Consider the following 22,166-nt stretch of genomic DNA (forward strand, 5'->3'; position numbering starts at 1 on the left):
ACCTCATGGCATTAGGTAGGGCAGGGTGACAAGACCCTGTGATGCAACGTGGCGATGACCTCAGGTTTCTCGGCGATGATAGCTTTGACCCCATTGGGCCGGCTACCTGATTTAAACGGAGATGTCGATCACAGTTTAGAACAAGCTGCGCGTCAATATCGACAACAGTATATACCAATGTCGATCTAAGCCTCCGCGGAACGGCACGATCATGCCGTGTCTCCAGGTGATCCAATTCCAACCTGTGTCGATCTTGGCCTCTTTGTGCGGGGCAACTTTGAGCTGAACATTATGTAAAAATCCATTTGGGTAATCGAAAGGCTGAATATTTGAGGGTTGAGAAATCTGACCTGCGATATTCTCGCTCAGTCAAGGGGGACGCATGAGCCTCGGCCATTGGGTCAACATCGGGTCATCCTTGCATTTATTTTATTGGTCAATACTAACCATTTGATATTCATATACTGCCACGAGACGATAAGTAAGACTTTTGTTAACAAAAAAAAAAAAAAGTACAGGGAATTTCTTTTCATAGATCATATGACGACGTTAATCGTGGGCTTTTCAACCCCGAATCCTGAGGCTGAAGAACCTCACCACGCACAACAGACGCCCCTACGCGTAGGATTTTGAACATTGTTGCACAGAATTATTTGATTTGATGGCTTCAATAGGCTCTTGCTGTTAGAAATGGACCCTTGCCAGAGAAAGGGAATATTATCACGCGGCGATAAAGCATTGAAACGACATAAGATGACCAGATCCTAGCAGCTCGATCTATTCTCTCTTGGCCAAGTCAAATATCCGATCTCCCAGGACTCCTATCGAGCTTCGTGTGAAGTATTTGATCTCACTTTCTTTGGAACCCTTTCTGTAGCGTTTGTATGTATTCAGGCAACAGGTTAGGATATACCAAAGGTCCAGTATACCACAATCCATTTCCTGATTCACTCACATGCCATTGTCTAGCAATATCCAAAAGTAGCAAATGAGAGAAATTATCTTCCGCGTGTCTTATCTTACGCCATCATACCTCAAAACAAAACCATCCGACAGCCATACGCTCAATTGGCCCGAGTGTGGCACATTCCTTAGCCAGAGTATATGTCGATCTCAATATATATCTGAATAGGCGAGATTGACGCACCACCCAGGATTACCTTTCAAGTAAAGTGATGCCTAGAACCTTTACCAAGATTGATAAGTGGCGGTCTATCAAAGTTGGTGTCTGTACGACAATGGTCAACCGAGGGCCAAGTCAGGAATCATAATCACACTTCAATTTGATCTTAATTGCGCCGAGCATTTAGTTTGTTAGATACTCCGGCTGTTAATAACAACTGCCGTAGTTCCATATCGCCATCAACACTAATGAGAAATTCACACTTTGTTCGGTCTAGCGGGCCCACAGTAGACATCGTGATCAACTTTACTGGAACGGCATGACGCGTATACTATGCAGGACTATAGCACATACGGGTTGCCTTATACTTGGCAGTAGTAGCTCGAATTATAGTGGACGAGGGGTCGTCATCACCGACATTGGGAGTTCCCATTCTACATCCACGAAGTTAAAATCCATGGGCAGGGGGGCATGGAAGAAAAACATACTTTGGACCTGACGTGCAGGGACTTTCTCTGCCCCCATGATCTCCAATATATCTGGCGGGGGGCTTAGCCATGCTTAGGAGACAAGTGTGTCCATATAATTCTGGCTAGCTCAAAAGGTAGGAGGGAATGGGGCGGGCTAACAACCGTGTTGTCTGCACTTAGCATTGTCTTGTCTCGACAAGCTGCCTTGCCAGGACTTCCATCCTATGCACACCTACGGAGTATAAAATCCATCGTTTGCTAACACGTCGGACATGAAGCTTAGGCTAAGAATTCGCGTGCTCTGCGGCGTGCCCGGAAAGCACACTATTTATCTACACTTAGGTTAAACCAAAGTATGATATGGTCGAGAGCGAGACGGCTCTTTCATTGGGGGGATTTACCGCGGCATCTCTGCTAGATACCATACAGGACAACGGCCATTTCACAATAAAGAAGTGAAACTTGAGGCTGAAAAATTACTAGGGCCTCTAGGGCAATGATTCGCCACCCCCTAGGCCACGTTGGGCTCTCACCCTATCAGACGTTCTTTGCCTATCATTTACTGCGCCTCACTAGCCACCGCAAGCACTACATCCATTCAGAAATATCGAGGGAAATAAGATGAGGGTCCAATGATTGTCGAGAAACTCTGTCGACAGAAGCATTACGGAGTACAATGCTCCCGAATAATGTCGTTCTACTATTACTCCGTATGCTATGCTGATGTAGACCTCGGGAGCTAGCGTCTTTTCATACTTCCAGTATCACGCCATGCTCTGGACTAAGCGACACATATGAGGTTGAGGACAAGGTCAAAGTATCATGAGATTCACACTCGATAACACATGTTATCATATCTCCTCTGTGTGGCGGGCATCGGCTGCGACGGGACCAAGTCAAGCAGCAAGAGGGCGCACTAAAGGGGATATCCGCTGTCATCCGTGTCTGTATTCCCGAGGTAGACGATGCGAGATGGCATCGATCCACAAAACAAGGGGAATTTGACGGTTTGTCGGATAACCACCGAGACAAGCTAGTGGAGCCGAGCTGTAAAGAAGGGGGTGTTTCAGAGATGGTAAGGAGGGCTGAAAGGAAGCAACATTTCAATCTCAGGATTCCCCGAATTTCCATCCCACGATTCGGGCTGAGGTTAGGGTGATTTTATTTTGACATCACAAACGGATCCTAATGAGCCCTAACGGTGGAGATTTGACGATTCGCGATTCCAAGGTTGATATTCCAGATGTCTCACCGATCTCATACCGGTTGTTCCCGAACGCAAGGGCGTATCTATTTTTGTTGAACGTCTTCCCTTGCTGCAAAGGGACTCGTGCAGTTGATCTCCCACGATCGAAAGTCAATAGTGAAGTCAATAATGCATAAATTTTTGGAGATTTGAGATTTCAGAGTGGAAGGGTCCAAACAGGATCTCTCGGCAAAACGATCGCTGTGGAAACGATTTAAAACGAGGATGAGAAGAAAGTGATTGGCAGACAATTGCAGACAGAGATCGACAAGTCTCCAAATAAACCTGATTTTGATTGAAGGAGAGCCCAAACGACCAGCCTCCACTCACGCCAGCGTTTCATTGCTTGGCGTATAATAATAGCCGGCCAGCCACCTGAGTATCCAAGGCTGACGCGCTTTGTCCTTTTTTCACATTCCTCGACTCTTTTGAAATCCGGGGATTTTATTCCATGCCTTCGTTTAAGTATCTCTAGGGCAACCTGTCCAACATGTACATTCCACAGAAACGTCAAGATGACAAAACGAACAAGAATCACATATTTATTATTGTATGTATCTCCCCTCCTTCTAACCTTCTTCCCCTGTGCTGACTCGACTTAGTGTGCTGTGAGCATTATATTTGCTATTGCAGTCGGAGTGGGCGCCTACTTCCTATCCCGACAGTTACGACAACGTAACTACGAACCGAAATACCTTCCGGGGAAATTCCTCAAGCAGAAATGGAAACAATGGGGCACAGGGAGCGCCTCATACGGTGAGGTCCCAAATCAAGGTGGCCAAGATACCTCTTATCGTGGAGCTAGCACAGCACCAGAGATGCAAACCAATACTGGCGTCCGCCGCGATACATCGATTCGTTCTATTATGACCCTACCCCCCTATTCCCTCAGCCCAAAGCCGACCGAACAAGTCATCGCCCGGGAGGGTGAACGGGGTGGAATGGATATGGTCGTGGAATATCCCGAGACTGCGGAAGAACAGGAAACTCGCCGCGAGGAACAAATGGACTCTTTGTACCAGATTCGCCTGCAGCGCCGCCAGGAACTAGCCGATCGCGAGGCACGCCGTCGGGAGCGACGAGAGGCCGAGGCGCGTGGGGATGCCGCTCGTCTAGAACGTCTGAATGCCGAAACTCGCGCCCGAACGCAACGTCGCCGTGCAGGAACCAACAGTGCAGTCAACGTAACCGCGGTCCTAGCCGAGCATCAGTCGAGAGAGCGAGACCGACGCATCGCTAGTGTTAGCTATGCTGAACTCGGACGTGTTCGCCATGATGGGTCACGGCTTCGAGCCGACTCGCACAATTCTGACTCGCACGATTCGGATCGCCGACCGCTGTTGCAAAGTGACGCTGTTAGCTCCACCGCGGCCTCTTTCGAACTATCCAACGTCAACTCTCGAGGACAGTCCATTTCTTCGTCGATTATGACCGAATCCAATCCTGCTACCGAGCTTGAACCACTAGGGTTAACTCCAACCACGACACGCGGTTCGAGCCGACCAGTATCACAAACTGACGACGGAGATCTCGGGACGCTCAACATTCCTCCACCTCCCGATTATGAGCACCTGGACTGGGGTGATGCCCCTGCGTACCAAAGTCCTATTACGGAGCAGAATGAACACGAGCGACAGCTACCAACCATCAATCGTTTGCCTTCGATCCACGTCAATTTACCCAGCCCCATGACTGTGTCTCCCGTGACGCCAACTCAGTCGCAGTTCCAGAGTATCAATAATGATGAACCTCCAACCCCGACAGAGCAGACGTCGGGAATCCGAATGGTGTCAGCAGAATCGACGACTACAACCCGCCATGCTCCACCACCCAGCCAACCTCAATGATTCGATTACCCCTGCAAGCAATCATTGAATGAACCTTACCAGAAGAAGCTCCTCATAATATATCACTCAGCATGAGCATGATTCACGACCTGTATTAGCATTAGTTTTGGGGGCTTTAGTCCTTTCTTTCACTCGTTTGATTTTGTCCTTTTCCCCAGCGCCTTTTCCCTTTCATGTCATCTACTCGGCGAGCAAGGCGTTTTGAGTTTAGGTGGTTAGCGAAGAACATTACCCATACAGATATATCACGGGATCTCTGCGATCAATGTATCTACAACATCCAATATATATAGGAAATGGAGAGCAGAAATGCACTTGACTTATATTTGCCATTTCCCACGCATGTACAGAGCACAGTCCGCCACATCTTTCGAGCCCGTGTTGAATGCCGATCCACGCATTCACAACCGCGTCGCACACCACCAAATCATGCGAAGGTTCGAATCAGCCGAAGGTGAGTTCTTCGTCTGCTCGAGCTCCTCGGCAAAGTAAAAGCCCGCCTCTAGTGTCCACCGCGTTGCCGTCGCTTCGCCAACATCCCACCAAAATCCCTTCATAGACTCGATATTGTGGCGATACTGCATAGCCCCATCCTCGATCCCCTTCAGTTCATGATGTCCCGCCAATACACCCCCCATCTGTCGACCGGTGATCATAACCCCAGTTTGACTACAACACAACCTTACCAACCGCACAGCAGCTCGGACCTGCGTCTCATAATCCCATAAGTGGAACAGTGAACTAGCAAAGACAATATTAATCTTGCCACCAAGCCTGCCTTCCAGATGACACGCACCATCTTGTCCCGAGACAGCAGCCATATCCCCCACGACAAAGGTAGCGTCCAGGTGCCCCCGATCTCGAAAGAGCCGGTATCCGAGATCCACAAAGACCTGCTCAATATCGCAGTCAAAGAGCTGCGAATCTGGAATTTCTCGGTTGGCCAGGAAGCGAAGTTCTTGGCCAAGGCAGCAGCCTGCATCGAGGAAGCCGGCTGTCGTGTCTGAGCGTAGGCGATCTAGGACTTTGTTGTAGAATGGGAGGCTTGAGAGATTGAAGGATAGGAAACGAATTTGTCCGATGCAGGCGTAGTGGTAGATTTTGAAGGCTTCATCGCGCTGTAGTCTCTTAGTGTATGGTGATCTGTCCACTCGGGAAAGGTAGACCATGTACCAACGAGAGAACATGTGGGAGAACTTCAAGTCCGCTGTAGCTCTCTAATAACCTTTGTGCACCTTCGTTAATGCTTTTGACTTCCTTTAGGTACCAGTCTGGTTTGTCCTCGGGTGATATGCTGAGAGATTAAATTTATATTCAAACGGCCTGGCAGGAGCATTAATGGATTGAATAAGTTCAACAGCTCCTAATGTTTGTCTGTTTATGAGACTGGGTATTTTAGCTGCATTTTACGAGTCCAAGATGCTAGGTATGCACAACTCTGTTGCTGTGCGACGGCCCCCGCATCCATAAGTACGGAGTAATAGCAGGATACAAATAAAGAGAAGAGAGCGACCTTATATTCTGTTAGATACGCCGAAATTCCAGCCCATGGCCATGTTTGGGTCATTGAGCAGCCAAAACGAGAACAGCGGTATAAGTTGAAGCAACATAAGTATGAATCTGTTCCACGCGCAAGCCCGCGCTTTCTGCAAGTGACTCCCATTGATGCTTGGTCCGTTCTTTACCAGCAAATGTCATCATGACAAGATCGGCCATGGCTGATCGCCAGTTAGCGCCAGTATCCGGCAACACGGCATCGTCAATCAAGATCCGCGAGTCGGGGCTCATGGCGGCGCGAACATTGCGGAGGATCTTTGCGGCTTTGTCATCAGGCCAGTCATGCATTATTCTGCGGAGATAGTAGAATTTGGCACCTTAATCAAATGAAATGTCAGCATTTGATAAGATCTTGTATCAGACTGATAGATGGAGACAGACCAATGATAGGCTGCGTTTGGAAAAAGTCATAAGCCTCAGTCCTCACGCCATCAATGGGGGCGAGATTCTTCACTGCCTCTGGCAAGTCCTGGAGGACAAGATGACCTAGAAGATTGGGATACTTCTTTCCGAGCTCAATACATTGATGGCCATGGCCGCCACCAACGTCGACGAAGAAGGGTTCCTCCGGGGCAGCGGATGAAACTTTGAATGGAACCTTATGGGCATCATTGATGAAAAGGTCAAATCCCTCCGTCCATTCTGATCCTTGAAGTGCAGTCATAATCTTTTGCAGGTTTTCAAAGTGCTTTGGCTGCTGGACAAGCCACTCGAATGATGTGAGTTTGGTGTTGTGGGCTTTCTGGAACGGAGTGTTCGTATTGACAGTGACATCTTGATAGCTGTTTTCAGCAAAGAAGGCAGGCATTGCTTGCACGACAGGTCCAATTGTGTCGAATCTAAGATTTTATCAAGGAAGCTAGGTCAGTAGGGATGTTTACCAGGCGGATGGCTAGGTCAGAGGCGGAGGAAACTATATAGCTTACCCGTGGTATATCAAGGCCTCGCCCTTGGAGTCAGCCAAAACATGAGTGATGCTGTTTGCAGTGTACTCATTGACTCCGCTTTCCTTGATCACGTCTTCTGTGGCTAGGTAACGAAGAATTCTCTCTGGACAGAACAGTTGTTTTAGAATTTGAAATAAGTATGGTCGTCTCAAAGCTCATTACCTAGGAGTGGAGGAGACGCTCCTGTTATCTCCGCAATTTGCATGATAGTCAAGGATACATCACTTCTCGTGAGGGAGCGAAAGAGTCCCATATCTGCACCAATTCGGAGCATTGCATTCGTTAACCCCTACAGCTGTCAGCACTTTGGGTAACCCCGAATGATTGTAGTATAGGACCACCAACCGGTACTGCAAGCTCCATGATTGCATCTTTCGGAGATTGAAGTTCATTTTTCACTTGTTTGAGAGACTGAATGATGTCCAACCGGCCGGCTTCATCAGTGTTTTCGGCGATGGCTTGAATCTGAGCAATTATGGAGTCCATATTAGCAAAAATGATATAAGAATATTCTTGGATCAAAGGAGAAAGAGAAGAAGAAAGCCAATCTGATGGGTTATTATGAGTTCTTTAGTGAAAAGAGGTTCTTATATACCTCGTGTCTCTCACATGGTTCACATAGTAGGAATCCACGGAGACCGCGGAACTTCCGCGGATTCGCCGGCCTTTGATTGGTCAACTTCATCAACCCCCATTTTGCCCCCAAGAAACTCCCAGAGCTGAATACACACTGCGTCAAATAATACCCAGGGGAAAAATGTATCGAGTTGAGAAAAAGCGTGTAAGATCGTCACGCTCGCGGCCTGTATCTTGCCACTTCTGTCGATCGAGGAAGCTGAAGTGTAGTCGGCTATTTCCTTGCTCCAACTGCACCAGTCGAGGCATGGCTTGTCAACTATATCCTACTACAACATTGCCTGACAGTCCTCAGTATCAGTCTGATGAATTGTCTAGTAATGACAATACAGGTGTACTGGCCCGCTTGCGGAGGCTGGAAGAGATAATCACAAATGCACCAGCGTCTAGTCCCCTGGGACAAGCTACTACCCAGGCTTCGTCGCTTCCTTCTACCCCTGCTCGACAATCAAATCAATCATACGTGATTCATGAAGGACAGTCATCTTCAGAGGCTGTGACTTTGCTGGAAAGCGAGATCACATCATCGGGCTCTACGGTAGGCCTAATTTGATCGGATCCAAATTATGGGAAATCGACTGCTGACAAAAAATGTTCAGGGTAATCTTTTGAAGCATGAAATTGAATTCAGAACTTGCCCCATTCGCACTGCAGTGGGATCTGGACCAATGGCACATCAAGCCAACTCGGCGAAAAGATGTATCTGGCTGCCACTCCACGACGAAGCGAAAATACTTATGGAAAAATACATCACAGAGATCACCTTCCTCCAGCATGTGATTCATGTCCCCTCAGTGCGTAACATGGTAGATGAACTCTATTGTGACCTGAGAGAAAGCAAGCCGGTCAAGATTGGGTATGTTTCATTGCTCCTCAGCATTCTTGCCAGTACCACGTCCTTCTGGACTGAACGCGACATGTGCAACCCCATCTTTACGACTGTTGAGGAAGCAGTTGGGCAGTCTACTCAGTGGATGAGACTTGCGATAGATGTGATTGATTACTCGCGTTACAGACACTTCGAGTCAATAGAGGATATCCAAGCGATGATCATTATAGGATTTGTGACTGCTAATATCGTGGGGTTTACATCCCAAACTCGGCATATGATTTCCACTGCCATCTCAGTTGGAAGAGAACTATCCTTGCATCGGATCGACCATCCCTATAATTCCAACCTAGACGTGCCTCCACCGTCCTCTGCAAAAGCAGAGATATGTAGAAGAGTGTGGTGGTATCTCGTGGCGACTGATTGGTAAGTTACCTCTTCCTCTCTCGCCTTCTTTCAAGAATGTGAGTTCATTGGATAACAGGCAGATGTCGCAAATGTCCGGTCCACAAAAGGGCACATATTCAATTGATCCACGCCATATGATGACCAACAAACCTTGCAACGCGAATGATGAAGATATTTCAGACGGGATGGTTGGGGTTGGAAAGCCACTTACCCAACCTACATCGATGTCCTACTGTCTCCAACGGATTCGATTGGGCGAGTTTTGCCGCGAAATCACAGACTGTGCTCCATTTGGTATTTCCGATCCAGGAAGCCCGGACTATGAGCACACTAAACAGATTGACGGCAAAATTTGCGAATTCGCCCAGAGTCTACCCTCGTTTTTCTCGTTGTCGTTGGCCTATAGGTCGGACGAGCTGCCAGAATCCGATCCTCGGAAATCCCCGGGAATAATCATACAACGATACATCCTCAATTTCCTGCTTCATGCTCAAAGGTGCAGGCTTCACTTGCCTTACTTGTCACGAGCGTCTAAGGATTCTGCATATGATTACTCACGGAAGGCATGTCTGGAAGCAGCCCGAATGGTGGTCCGAACTGAACGCCAACTCTCGCTAGAGATGATCCCCTTCATCTCAGCGCGGCTGAAACTTTCAGGCTTGCTACATTGCGTCTGCGTGGCGATCATTGTTCTTCTCATAGACTTTTGTGGGAGTGGTCATTCGCAGGAAAAGGACCTGACGGAAATTTTGGGAGCATTTTCAATCTTAGAAACGGCCAAAGAGGAATCCCCTTTAGCAGGACGATTGCTTGAAACCTTCAAGACGACTCTTCGCCAGCACAGTGTTTCGGGTTCGGCCGTTGAAGAAAATACAACAACACAATCCACTTCTCAAGACGCCGAGGCTTCGCCGGGACTTGCCTGCACCTCGACGGCGCCTACAAGCATGGTATATCCGACAGACAGGAACATCGATGACTTCCTAATGGACCCCACATTGCCCGCTCTAGGTGACCTCTGGCAGGTATTCGATGACAATGTGGACTCGGGAACAGTGGACTGGAACAATTTCTTTGCTGAGTCGGATACTGCATTTCTGTCTATGTAGTAGTGGTAGTAATTAATGACCGGTCTCGGCATGGGTCTACTTGGATTTGGAACCCTCGACATTATGACGCATGATATGTCAATTGATCTTATGTATAGCCTTTCGTCATCCCGACAATATAATAGTTTGTTGAGCCCCACTTTTGCTATCCGGCCGTGCCCATATTGAGATCGACGTGGTATGTCGAGTTCAACTTGACCTACAATACTAACGGGTGAAGGCGATCGGCTTAACGGCAAAGAAACCCACCCCGTAAGCTATAGTGCATAGTAATAAATACGGGGTCAAAGAAAGCATTGCCTTGCTAAATATTGTATTGTAAGTTCGATATTTTGATCCTAAACTTATCCTGCATATCCAAATTCATGTCATAATATTAAATTCAAGGCGATCGGTTCTGGTATGAGCGATGCATATTTGCGATTGATTGATCGGGTTGCATATGTAATAAGGCTTCCTGATTCTATGCACTTTCTTACTTTGCCCTTTCACAGGGACACTGCCTCTGTGTCAGCTCCTCCAGGGATCTTTACCCTATCAATACCATCAGTCTATGGACTATATTGTACAACATATGTTATACAACATATGTTTCTCATATGGAAGGACTATAACTCTAGAATCTCCGATTGGGGGCCTTATTTTACGATGATCACCTAGATCAGATGCTTTAATATAGACACGCATCGCCGTAGGATCTTACGCATATCCACTGCTGAGTAAACTCAGTTGTACATCATACTTTGTACGGCGCGATGTGTATAATAGTGCAAATATCAGGCATGACGTGGGTAATAAATCCAAAGGAGATCGTATAAATGTGCCATTAAATATAAAAATAGTCGAACACTGTTGTTGGCCGGTTCGGGTTCCACTTCCACCTGGGCACTTCCATTGTACAATGATGATTAATTTTCAACTTCACACAATCCGATCCAATCTCTTTGTTTCTTTTTTTCGTCTTTTATCATACTTATGAACTTGATGCTTTGTGCTGCGCCTCTACCCATGTGTTACACAGTCCGCCTTGTATAACATAGTAAAACATACATAGCAACCATTTTTATATGTCACAATTTTACCTCAACCCTATGACCTGAAGGATACAATGTACTATGTATGTCATATACACAGCCTACAAGAGACTCTAGTCATAGATCCCGTTGTCAATTACGATGGCATCTAGCCCTATCAAATCTTATTTCTAGTTTCTTATACTTTATAATATACTCAATGTGATGGTTCAAGTTCGGGGTTTGTAGCTATATTACACTAGATACAAAGTATCCAAGAACGCACAATTGGCTGATTATATATGGACAATATTTATTGGATTTAAAACTGCAATATTAGTATCTTGCCCCGTATTCTCCCAACTACCTGGTAGTATCAATGGGACTTAGAGTCCGTATCATCCAATGTTGGACGATTTCAGCCTCTCGGAGGACTCAAGAGGTAATGATCCATGGGAAAATGTACGTTGCCACTTTCAATCAGGTTGCCTGGACCATGGAAAGTAAGCCCACATCCCTCTCATACTCAGCCAGTCACCATTGTTCATCATTCAGATACTGGTTTTAAGTGGAGAAACAAACACATTCTCATACTCCATCTTAATCCACATCTCAATGAATTGGAGCGCTGTTCAAGATGACGTTGTGCAGGTTGCTACGCATCTCGTTCCGGCTGGTTCGGACCTACTACTGTCTACTCTCCGACACCAGGACAGTTGGTCCATCGGAGGTCTCACCCATGCTTAACAGCATGAATGGCTGACAACATGCAGTGTCCATTGTCTCTTTATGTTTTCATCTCGGGGACTTTTGCCGATGTGTGCCTGTTATATCTCTTCATGATTCGTTTAGAGCTTTAACCCACCGCTTCTTATAAAGATTTACTCTTCCCCAAAACATTCTCCTCAACTAAAGCCATATCTGCCACCACAACTATAGCGGTGGATATCAGGCCATCCAATTGTTCACGATCTTCCTAAAAGGGCGCTGTGTTCATTCGCTAATTGATAAACACATCCGCATTCGCTGAACAGCAGCTATGAGAAAGTTCATTACCCTCGCTGCCTTCGCTGCTGGCTCCAACGCCCTTGTTGGCCGTAGTGATAGCTGCTGCTTCCGCCTTACCTCTTCCGGCGGTGCTGCCGGCAAACTTGGCCAGCTAGGTGATGGCCAGAACCGCATTGGCGACAATAGTCTACAGCCAGCACAGTACTGCATTGACTTCAATGGCGCCATCACCGACTCCAGCGGCCGTGGATGCATCCTCACCCGTAAGTAAACCAACTACTTCCCTCTATATCAATTACCAAAGAATGTATATCTGACTGTATGACAGCTCCCACCACTCAACTGCAGTGTGACGAGGGTGTGTCTGCTACACCCGGTTTCTCTGTCAACTCACAGGGTAAACTCGAGTACCACAACAGCCCCGACTTCGTTGCCTGTGCCACCGGCCAAAATGGTGGCCTGAATGTCTACACTACACCTAACAAGCTTGACGTCACTGGCTGTGTGAATGTTCAATTGTCTGCCGACGCTTGCTCGAACACGGGCACTGGTGGCGGCAATGGTGCCTCATCCCCGGCTGGTGTACCACCCGCTTCTAGCACATCGCCTGCTCCAGTTCCTCAGTCCAGCCCTGCTGCTGGCCCTGGTCCTGGTCCTGGCGCTGGTGGTCCTGGCCCTGTTAGTCCCGGTGCTGGGGGTCCTGGCACTGGAGGCCCCGGTCCCGCTGGTCCTGGCACTGGAGGTGGTGGCCCTGGAGCTGGGGGTCCTGGCGCTGGGGGTCCTGGCGCTGGGGGTCCTGGCACTGGAGGCGGTGGTCCTGGCCCTGCTCCTGCACCTGCTCCCGCACCCGGCACTCAAACCGTCACTATCACTGTCACTGATTGTAGCTGCCCTACCTCCGGTGCCCCTGGAGCCCCTGGAGCCCCTGGTGGTGGGGGTGGGGGTGTTGTTGGCGGCGGCGGTGGTGCGCCACAGCCCTCTGCTAGCGTGCCAGCCCCATCTGGCGGTACTGGAACCAAGCCTTCTGGTCCAGGGCCTGCTCCTGGCGGCGGCGGCGGTGCTCCACAACCCGGCCCCTCTCCTGTTGTGCCTGCTCCTGGCGGCGGCGGTGGTGCTTCGCAGCCCGGCCTTTCTCCTAGTGCGCCTGCCCCCGGCGGCGGTGGTGGTGCTTCACAGCCTGGTGCCTCCCCTAGTGCGCCTGCTCCTGGTGGCGGTGGTGGTACTAAGCCTTCTGGTACACAACCCGCTCCCGGCGGCGGTGGTGCTTCACAGCCCGGTGCCTCTCCTAGTGCGCCTGCTCCTGGCGGCGGTGGTACCAAGCCGTCTGGCACACAATCTACTCCAGGCGGTGGCGGTGGTAGCGCTTCGCAGCCTGGTGCCTCAGCGAGTGTGCCTCCCTCTGGCGGCGGAGGTGGTGGCATCTCTGTTAGTGTGCCTCCTATCTCCGCCGGTGGTGGCCCTCCTTCAACCGGTTCTGCCAGCGCATCCGTCCCTGCTACCTCTGCCACTTCCAAGCCCTCGGCCACTGGTACCTCTGGAGGTGCTTGTCCCACCGATCTCTCCGGTAACTACGAGATCCCTCACCTTATCATCCCTGTCGACTCTTCCTCGCCTAGTACTACCGCAGGAACTGGGTTCAATGGTACTGTGAGCTCGACTAAGTCGAGCCTATTCAACTTCGATATCCCGAACGCCGACGCCGGCAAGACTTGCAGCCTGATCTTCCTCTTCCCTAAGCTTGAGGATCTCGAGACCTCGTCTTACAGCTTTAGCGGTGATGGAAAGATTGACTTCGCCAAGCTCTCTTCTACTGCCGATTCCTCGACAAACTTCGGTAACATGCCGTCGGTATCCCAGGATCTCGGCATCATCACCGTCTCCCCTGGCAACTCATACCTTGTCTCTACGTTCTCTTGCCCGGCTGGCCAGGCTGTCGCCTATGAGATGAAGAATGCTGGCAGCACCAACTTCAACTTCTTCGAGGACTGGAACCCATCTCCGTAGGTTTTCCCTTCGATTTTCCATTTTGTCTGTATATCAGCTAACACTCCTTTTAGTCTCGGTCTGTACATCACTACTTGCTAAATGAGGAACCTCTGTGCAATTTGGCAGTTTGCAACTATGGACATGTGATTTCTAGGGCCATATCCTATGGCTTGTAAACTTCCATTCATGTCTCTTTTACGTCGACACGTATCTTCTTGGTCTTTTATACTTGATTTTCTTTGTCCATTATGCATAGGGAAGTAATCTTTCTCGAAAGCTGACTCTGCCCGATGTGGATTGGAAAACATTGCCATATCTGGCTGATGCTGTAATGGATGCACATAGCGTCAACATTCCTTCGGCCTGTGTATTAGTATAATTCACTCCTTCAGTTTGATATTTCAATTAGCACGAGTCCGTTGAGAACCCCAGTTAATTCGTATTAACATGTTCTGGGATGGATTCAAGCCTAAACCTCATTTGTTGCATCCAGGCGAGGATGGGATTCCAATCCAGACTGCATTCAAGCTGCTTCAACTGTGCATCTAGTCCTTGCTCACCCTTCATACTTTGGCAATAAGAATACAAAAAAAATCAAACACAAAAAAGATACTTCGATACCGGGAATCGAACCCGGGGCCGCGGAGGACAGTCTCTATAAAGAGATGAAAATCCGCTAGGTTAACCACTACCCCATATCGAACTTCGATGACAAATTGCTCCGTTAATTTGATTCTGGTCTTGTTTTTGGATATTTATCTAGACCGCTATTCAAGTACGAGATCTACAAAATCCAATTGAAAATTGGCATTTGCTTTCATCATTTACTAGTACGAATGTGAATTCCACATGTCCTACATGCTACTCCTACAGGTTTTACCTATTTCCTTTTATATGTATATTGTATGGAATACTTATAGGACTTATAGGTAGACCGGAGGGAAGCCAATCAGATACCCTAGAAGGTGCATGCGCCAAGTGCTATTAATATGCCGATGCCAAGCAATGCCTTTCACTAGGCAGAGATGTTTATTTCCCTTTTCCCCAGCTTTAGATCTTCTCCCTTTCTAATTTCTTGGGGGAAGTACTGAAGTCATGGAAATCCCTGCGAAACTCCCTTTCTCCAAGCGGCGACTCCGACCGCGTGTTGTTATCTCGTGTGTTTCCCCAGTTTCCCCCGCGAATCTCTGGAACTAACAATTCTACAGCTACATCTTTGACTATGTGATCATTATGTACGGACGTCAATCCCCCCTTATTTATGCCGTACTAACTCCAACAGTGCATGCGCTATCGGCTTCTCAGTTCTCAACACGATCGAGCCCTTCCACCAACACTTCTCCCTCAACAACATCTCTATCCAATATCCTTATGCCGTACACGAACGAATCCCCATGGCTTACGCCCTCTGCATCTCCGCTGCGTTCCCACTTGCCCTCATTATCGTTTATACCTTGATCCTCGATGGCTTGTTTTCGCACCATAAGCCACAGGATGCGGCGTCTGGGAAGCGGAAGCTGAGAGGTCCCCATCGCTGGAAGGACAGACTTTGGGAGCTCAATTGTGGTGTTTTGGGACTCTTGCTGGCGCAGGGACTCGCGTTTGTCATCACACAGGCGCTGAAGACCGCATGTGGCAAGCCCAGACCCGATCTCATCGATCGTTGTCAACCACGCCCTGGTAGCAAGGACCTGTTCCCAGGATTGTCGAACTCAACGATATGTACAGGTGACCCCGCCTTATTGACTGATGGATTTCGGTCGTGGCCGTCCGGTATGAACAAACTTGCTCTTGAGAGTCGCAAAAGCTAACCCTAATTCATCTAGGCCACAGTAGCTGTGTGTATACCCCTTTACTATTCGCCAGGTCTTTCCTATTACTAACACCGTCCTTTCAATAGCCTCCTTCGCCGGTCTCGTTTACATATCCCTCTGGTTAGGTGGAAAGCTGCACATTATGGACAATCGCGGTGAGGCCTGGAAGGCCCTGCTCGTCATGATTCCTCTACTAGCAGCAGCCCTGGTGGCCGTATCGCGTATTATGGACGCGCGCCACCACCCCTTTGACGTGATCACGGGGTCAATGCTTGGCATCGTCTGCGGCTTTGTCGCATACCGCCAGTATTTCCCACCGATCACCGAAGCCTGGCGCAAGGGTCGCGCCTACCCAATCCGAACCTGGGGGACTGACCCTGCAGGACCTGATACCGTTCGATTCATGGGCTCCAAAGGCGAAAGCTCGACGGCGCTCCGCAATCAAGAAGACGAGCGCATGGACCCGCCGGATCTCCCCAGCTCGGAACATACCAGACCAATCGCTTCGACCTACCTTCAGTCCTCCGACCCATATGCATCCAACATGTACAATCGCCGCCCACACGACCATGACCCTGATGGCGGTGCTTGGTCATCCAGCGAGGACGACGTTACCAATGGGTATGAGATGCGACATGGTCATACTATGGGGCAGAATTCCGGTGCCGGTCACCATGCGCCTCAATATGACTCCAGTAATGCATATGTGTCCCAGACACAGCCGCTGACGGCTGACACGGGAGTATATGGTTCTGACGCGATGGCGGGTCCTGGGCGTCCGTTGACGGATATGCCCGGTCGAGCGCTCTAAAGATAAATGATGGGATGCGTTATGGATGATTGTAGTCTAGTCCAGAGCGGTAATTGCCCGGAGTTATTTGCTTATGATAAGCGATGCATTATTGCGGTGGCTGGCGATACAACTCTGTACTAGTATGATTATGAGCGTATTGGCGTTGAAAAAGAAAATATGCATTTTTGCCCCTGAGATCCAGCGTAGATTTAATTCTTTATCTCTTTAAGCAGAAATAGCAGAAATAATAGTTTATACTCTTTACTTACAATTACAATAAAGTCAAGTCCAGTACGGAGTACTACAATCCCCACTTAGATGTGGTTGGCTTGACAACGATTACATGCCCTAACCCATCAGTCTAAAGGGTCAAATGCAAGACATTGATTAAAATGTGACGGCTCATGCAAGTGCCTAGACTAATCAATATATATAAAAAGCATCGAGACTAACCAGGAGGACTCGGGTTACCCCAGCCACCTACATCGTGCATTGTGAGTCGCCCAGCCTCCTCGGCCCAAGATGACGCTGGATATCTTTTTTTTTTTCTAATTTCCCCCTCTCTTATTTGTGCTATTTTCCTTTTTTTCTTTTACTTTATCTTTTGTATTCTTCTGCATCTTCTACCCCGTGCATACTGCACTGTAATTCCAACTGCCTGTGCTTTCTTTGCAAGCTCGTGTAGCCTGACGATCTTGGACTGTACATCTGACATACCAAAGCACATCGGGACAGTGGCACATTCCAGAGATCTCAAACCCAATCTATCTCTAAAAAGTCGACAAGATGATTGGCAGTGTGTTCTTCATATTCAACCGCCTGGTTGAGATCGTCTTCCTGATCCCAATCATTGGCATGCTGGTATGTCACTCCATTGTTATCCAGTCCGATCAGCAATACCCCTCCGAGTTCTCCGCTAATCAAGATCTTTCTAACCCCAGGCCTACTTCGTTAATGGCTACCTCAAAGCAAACGAGTTGACACCACCTTATATCCTGGTCCTGTTTATCGTCAGCGTAATCGCCATCTTCTGGGCCCTCGACACGCTAATCCGCTTCTCAACAACAAGGCGATCTGCAATCTTCGTGGCGTTTGTGGATATGCTCTTCTTCGGCGCATTCATTGCAGCCGTCTACCAGCTCCGCTTCATTGCCAAAGCCGACTGTGCCAGCTGGCATGGCGGCTCCGTCTGGATCTCCCTGGGTCCATTCGGGTCCTACGGCCAGCGCACAGATAATCCGCTATCGCTGGACATCAACAAGACTTGTGCCATGTTGAAGGCCTCCTTCGCAATTGGTATCATGGAGACGGCATTCTTCTTCTGGACTGCACTGCTTGCGCTGTTCTTGCACCACTCGCATGATAACGAGCGGACTGTTGTTAAGGAGACTACGACTGTGCGGAGACGTAGTCACTCCAGTCGTCGTGGTCATGGATCTGGCTCGCACTCGCGTCATCGCAGCTCTAGCCGCAGACCTGCACCTTATGTCGTTTGATTTTGCTTTCTATTGACTCTTTGTTTTTGTTTTTTGCGCGAGGTGCTTCTCATGATTTTATGAAGATCATATGCCTTAATGAGATACGGATTGGGATATTTCCTTGGATAGAAACCAGAACAATTGTGAATTGCAGCGATGGGTATGATATTCGGGTTTTCGTTGTATATGCCGGAATGATGGTCATTTCCGGCATTTGAGATTGCGGTCTCCATGTCTTTTCATACTGTTTAGTTTTCTCTACAATATCAGCTCCCTTATGATCAACACATGATACCCGACTTATATCTCTGCAGTTTTGGTCGTATCAACATGCTGTAAAGCGCCATCTGGAAAGTTTCAAGACGCTGGATCTACATGGCTCGCGAGCCCATTGCGACAGGGAAGTACATCCGTCGCAAGTGAGGTCCTGGGACATCTGGAGATCAGCACATGCGCCAATCCACCCCCGGCAGTTGATTGAGGTATATGAAGATCAAAGGTACGAGAGACAGCATCACCAAGAGGCTCAACTTGCCTTCTTCATAAGCAACCCACGCCAGTTTGATAACTAACCCACTATCCTTCCTTCGACTTCACTTGTGTTTCACTTGTACTCTTACCGCTAACCCAAATATCAATTCACCAATACACTCACACATCATTTACGTTCAATCTACAGTCTCACTAGCACTGTTCACTCAATTCTCCCATTTCACGTTGTTATACTGCCTTCACGTCTTTTCTCGCCTGTAACCACAATGGCCACCAAGCGCCAAAAGGTCGAGCTAGATGAAGGCCCGTCAAGGCGGCTGAGGGCCGCTATAGTGCCGACGAGGTTTCCGACTTGGCACATCAGGCATGGCCTCGGAAAGTACAAAGATGGCCTCTTGAAAACTTGTGACGCTATCGATCGGATTGCAACCAAAGCAAACCACATTAGGATGATTCGAGAAGCCTATGAGGACACGAGAACCAACTATCTGTGGATCGATTATAACCTGAAACCCAAACACACTCTGTGGTTCAGCCACACGATACAAATGGAGAAAGATCTGGCTAAATGCCAAGCTGCCTACGATGTGCAATATGCCGACATCATCAAGCGAATCAACGCAGAGGACGATGACTACCTCAAGGCCTCACTTCAATTGGTGCTAGATGAAGTCCCTCTGCCATGGTCAAAGAAATAGGCTCCCACGCAACAGGTCGACTCAGTTCCTCCGCAGGCCGTCGTGCCAGCCACCGCGACTGGGCTCACCACCGCCGTCCCAGACGACAACGACAACGACAACGATGAGCTGGCGACTTCCACAAATACAACTAGTTCGATGCTCACTGCCCAAGAGACCCTTGAACAATCAGATGAGGCCATCGAAGATGAAATCAACAGCGAGCACGACCTGGACGGCCTTGACGATCTCGATCACCTTGGTGACCTCAAACCAAATGATGGAATGGAATCCATGGACAATCATTCACAAACCAGCGAGTCTCCCCAATCCCTCGTAGATCAAGCAACCGAAGAGTCTGACTAAACTGGTCCCTAACAGACCAAAACAGTCAAGTCGGCCTACGACAATCGGTCAACTGACAATTCTAGGACGGTCCGATGATACCTAGGGCAACCGTTCATCTACATTTAATCATTGTCAATATCTGGGACCGGACAGCTTTACTTGTGACTTCCGTTTCTGCAATTGTTTTCGGCGCGTTATTTGCGTTCTTTGTGTTTTATGGCAGATCAGACTACGACGGATGCATTCTCGCTTCGTCATTTAATCTTTCACCAACGACGATGTTGGTCGGATTATTTAGCGGGGAATTGTTGCGGGCTATGATCATCTTCTTCGGCCTTAGCTCCGCTAGTTAGGTAGATAGAAATATATTCTTCTTGTCTCCCACAACAATGAGCTACCTGAACAGATAACTAGCAATTTAGGCTGGCAGTTACCTAGACAGAAAGGGACCTCGGAGTCAAAATTTCATGTTCAACAATGCCCCTGGTTTCAAGCCAGATTTGTATTTAGGTTCTTGCATAGTCAGACCTAATATGAAGTACGAGGGGGCCAAGATGCTATTTTGAGAAAGATCTACTCGGCCTTCCGTTCTTCCTCCGGCGCCCCTCTCTATAAATACTGCAAGTACTGGCTGGCCCGCTTATCGTCTAAGCCTTTCTCATAAATCTGACTCTCGCCATGATTTCTGCCCAACATTGGACATGGGCTTTTAAGCCAGCTGCTCTTATAGTTTTATTGGTTGTTCTGGTGTTCAATATCCAGCCTGTGCAAGCGACGATTCCTACGTCCCAGCGCTTTGATCTGTCAAAGCCATCATACGACGTCTTCCGTGGCAAGTCCCTGCATGATGTGACTGTCCAGCAAGGCTTCGCATTTGACAATACCAATCGCCGACTTTTTGTCACCCAGCGACGCGATGGTTCCTCCGAGACTTCAGGTGACCTATGCATTACCCAACTTGACTTTAACGGCGACTACGTGGGACACATGCATTTAAAGAGTTTTGGTCACGGCGTCTCCTTCGGTGTTCAAGCAGTCGGCTCATCATCCTACCTATGGACAGAAGTAGAGGCCAATTCGAATGGATATGGCAAGAAACTTGCTCGGTTCAAGTTCGTTAGCGGAACTACGCTCTCGTCATCGTCCTCGTCGCTTAAGAAATTCGCCCCTATTACTAGTGCTACAGAGCATACCTGCTCCATTGATCCTGCGAGCAACCGTCTCATTGTCCGCGCCAACCTCAGTGACGGTAAACACATTTATGTGTTCAACTTGGATGAGGCAACGGATGGGGATTTCTCTAAGCCTCTCGCGAATTTCAAGCATCCTTCGTTGGATACAGCATCGGATACATTCCAGGGGTATGCGGCGTATGGCCAGTATATCTATCTCTTATACGGCAACTCGTATGATGTGACCGACGGTAAGGTCAATTCGGATGTGACCGCGGTCAACATGAATACTGGATCTGTCGTCCAAGGTCCCCTCATTACAAAAGCTGGATCAACACTATCGTTCCGTGAACCTGAAGGACTGGCCATTTATAAGACTGCGGCCGGGGAAGTTCGTCTATTCTTGGGATTTGCCTCGGGGAAAAGTGGTGACCGGCGATCGAATATATTCTACAAGAATGCTTTGGTTTAGTTTACGCATCTCGATCGTGCAGGAATGTCTAATTGAAATTTACATCCCAAGTAAAACTTCAATCAGAAACAAGGGTATGTAGACGAAAAGATCAATTGTCGGGGAATAAGCATAAGAGGGAGGGGGGAGAAAGAGAAACGCTAAGATGTATGACAAGACAAGCTGGCTAGTTTTCTCAATACTTTCTCGTCGTCTTCTAATCTATAATCAATTTTCTCTTCGAGGCGAATCACCCATGAGATAATCCAGTGCTAGTAACCTCAGCCAGCTCGCCATTATTAGGCATCTCAAAGTCACACCATAACTCTTCTGTCTTACAGTCTCAATATTGCAACTGCGATTGGCCCAATCCTCGGAGGAGCCTTGAGTGAAGCTCCCGGGTGGCGCTGGATCTTCTGGGCTGGATCTTCTGGGTTCCTGTATAGCCTCGGGGATCTGTATCTTGCTCATCGCTCTTTTCCTACCCGAAACAGCCCGTTCTATTGTCGGGAATGGTTCGCGAAATGGTTCAGTTCTCTATCGCCCAATCTTCCGCTACCACCAGTCGAGAAATCACATCCCCCTGCCAGCCCTTAACGAGGAAGAGAACACCCCCGCAATTTCCGGATTCCGAACCCTGTCGCGACTCTGAAGATCCTCGCATCCAGGGACAGTCTTCTCATCGCTGCCATATATGGTGTCTATTACATGAACTTCGGCTGTCTTCAAGGCTCCCTGTCAACACTTTTTATTGACATCTAT

At 48.5% G+C, this 22,166-nt stretch overlaps 9 protein-coding genes across 9 annotated transcripts; 7 read left to right on the top strand and 2 right to left on the bottom strand.

Annotated features, from left to right (window-relative positions):
- Nucleotides 1-3,329: 3,329 nt before the first annotated feature.
- Nucleotides 3,330-4,686, top strand: N7517_002689 (uncharacterized protein; the record flags this gene model as incomplete). The annotated part of the gene is made up of 2 exons (XM_056720419.1): nucleotides 3,330-3,389; nucleotides 3,442-4,686. The coding sequence occupies 2 exons, from the start codon at nucleotides 3,330-3,332 to the stop codon at nucleotides 4,684-4,686; spliced, it is 1,305 nt and encodes a 434-aa protein (XP_056584554.1).
- Nucleotides 4,687-5,087: 401 nt separating this feature from the next.
- N7517_002690 (class I SAM-dependent methyltransferase) lies at nucleotides 5,088-5,873 on the bottom strand (the record flags this gene model as incomplete). The annotated part of the gene is made up of 1 exon (XM_056720420.1): nucleotides 5,088-5,873. The coding sequence occupies one exon, from the start codon at nucleotides 5,871-5,873 to the stop codon at nucleotides 5,088-5,090; it is 786 nt and encodes a 261-aa protein (XP_056584555.1).
- Nucleotides 5,874-6,249: 376 nt separating this feature from the next.
- On the bottom strand, nucleotides 6,250-7,676 carry N7517_002691 (O-methyltransferase family 2; the record flags this gene model as incomplete). The annotated part of the gene is made up of 5 exons (XM_056720421.1): nucleotides 6,250-6,560; nucleotides 6,625-7,082; nucleotides 7,170-7,293; nucleotides 7,353-7,479; nucleotides 7,536-7,676. The coding sequence occupies 5 exons, from the start codon at nucleotides 7,674-7,676 to the stop codon at nucleotides 6,250-6,252; spliced, it is 1,161 nt and encodes a 386-aa protein (XP_056584556.1).
- A 1,521-nt stretch (nucleotides 7,677-9,197) lies between these two features.
- On the top strand, nucleotides 9,198-10,172 carry N7517_002692 (fungal specific transcription factor domain-containing protein; the record flags this gene model as incomplete). The annotated part of the gene is made up of 1 exon (XM_056720422.1): nucleotides 9,198-10,172. The coding sequence occupies one exon, from the start codon at nucleotides 9,198-9,200 to the stop codon at nucleotides 10,170-10,172; it is 975 nt and encodes a 324-aa protein (XP_056584557.1).
- Nucleotides 10,173-12,224: 2,052 nt separating this feature from the next.
- N7517_002693 (uncharacterized protein) lies at nucleotides 12,225-14,197 on the top strand (the record flags this gene model as incomplete). The annotated part of the gene is made up of 3 exons (XM_056720423.1): nucleotides 12,225-12,456; nucleotides 12,522-12,816; nucleotides 13,081-14,197. The coding sequence occupies 3 exons, from the start codon at nucleotides 12,225-12,227 to the stop codon at nucleotides 14,195-14,197; spliced, it is 1,644 nt and encodes a 547-aa protein (XP_056584558.1).
- Nucleotides 14,198-15,274: 1,077 nt separating this feature from the next.
- On the top strand, nucleotides 15,275-16,804 carry N7517_002694 (phosphatase PAP2 family protein; the record flags this gene model as incomplete). The annotated part of the gene is made up of 5 exons (XM_056720424.1): nucleotides 15,275-15,336; nucleotides 15,388-15,414; nucleotides 15,462-15,952; nucleotides 16,006-16,017; nucleotides 16,080-16,804. 5 exons carry the CDS (start codon nucleotides 15,275-15,277, stop codon nucleotides 16,802-16,804), a joined length of 1,317 nt encoding a protein of 438 aa, XP_056584559.1.
- Nucleotides 16,805-17,572: 768 nt separating this feature from the next.
- On the top strand, nucleotides 17,573-18,282 carry N7517_002695 (uncharacterized protein; the record flags this gene model as incomplete). The annotated part of the gene is made up of 2 exons (XM_056720425.1): nucleotides 17,573-17,647; nucleotides 17,728-18,282. The coding sequence occupies 2 exons, from the start codon at nucleotides 17,573-17,575 to the stop codon at nucleotides 18,280-18,282; spliced, it is 630 nt and encodes a 209-aa protein (XP_056584560.1).
- Nucleotides 18,283-19,304: 1,022 nt separating this feature from the next.
- Nucleotides 19,305-19,799, top strand: N7517_002696 (uncharacterized protein; the record flags this gene model as incomplete). Its single annotated transcript, XM_056720426.1, has 2 exons — nucleotides 19,305-19,415; nucleotides 19,470-19,799. The coding sequence occupies 2 exons, from the start codon at nucleotides 19,305-19,307 to the stop codon at nucleotides 19,797-19,799; spliced, it is 441 nt and encodes a 146-aa protein (XP_056584561.1).
- A 660-nt stretch (nucleotides 19,800-20,459) lies between these two features.
- Nucleotides 20,460-21,425, top strand: N7517_002697 (putative FacC-like extracellular signaling protein; the record flags this gene model as incomplete). The annotated part of the gene is made up of 1 exon (XM_056720427.1): nucleotides 20,460-21,425. One exon carries the CDS (start codon nucleotides 20,460-20,462, stop codon nucleotides 21,423-21,425), a length of 966 nt encoding a protein of 321 aa, XP_056584562.1.
- Nucleotides 21,426-22,166: the final 741 nt, after the last annotated feature.

This window comes from Penicillium concentricum (genome assembly GCF_028827145.1).
Source record: "Penicillium concentricum strain IBT 3081 chromosome Unknown utg000001l_segment0_segment0, whole genome shotgun sequence".
Taxonomy (NCBI): domain Eukaryota; kingdom Fungi; phylum Ascomycota; class Eurotiomycetes; order Eurotiales; family Aspergillaceae; genus Penicillium; species Penicillium concentricum.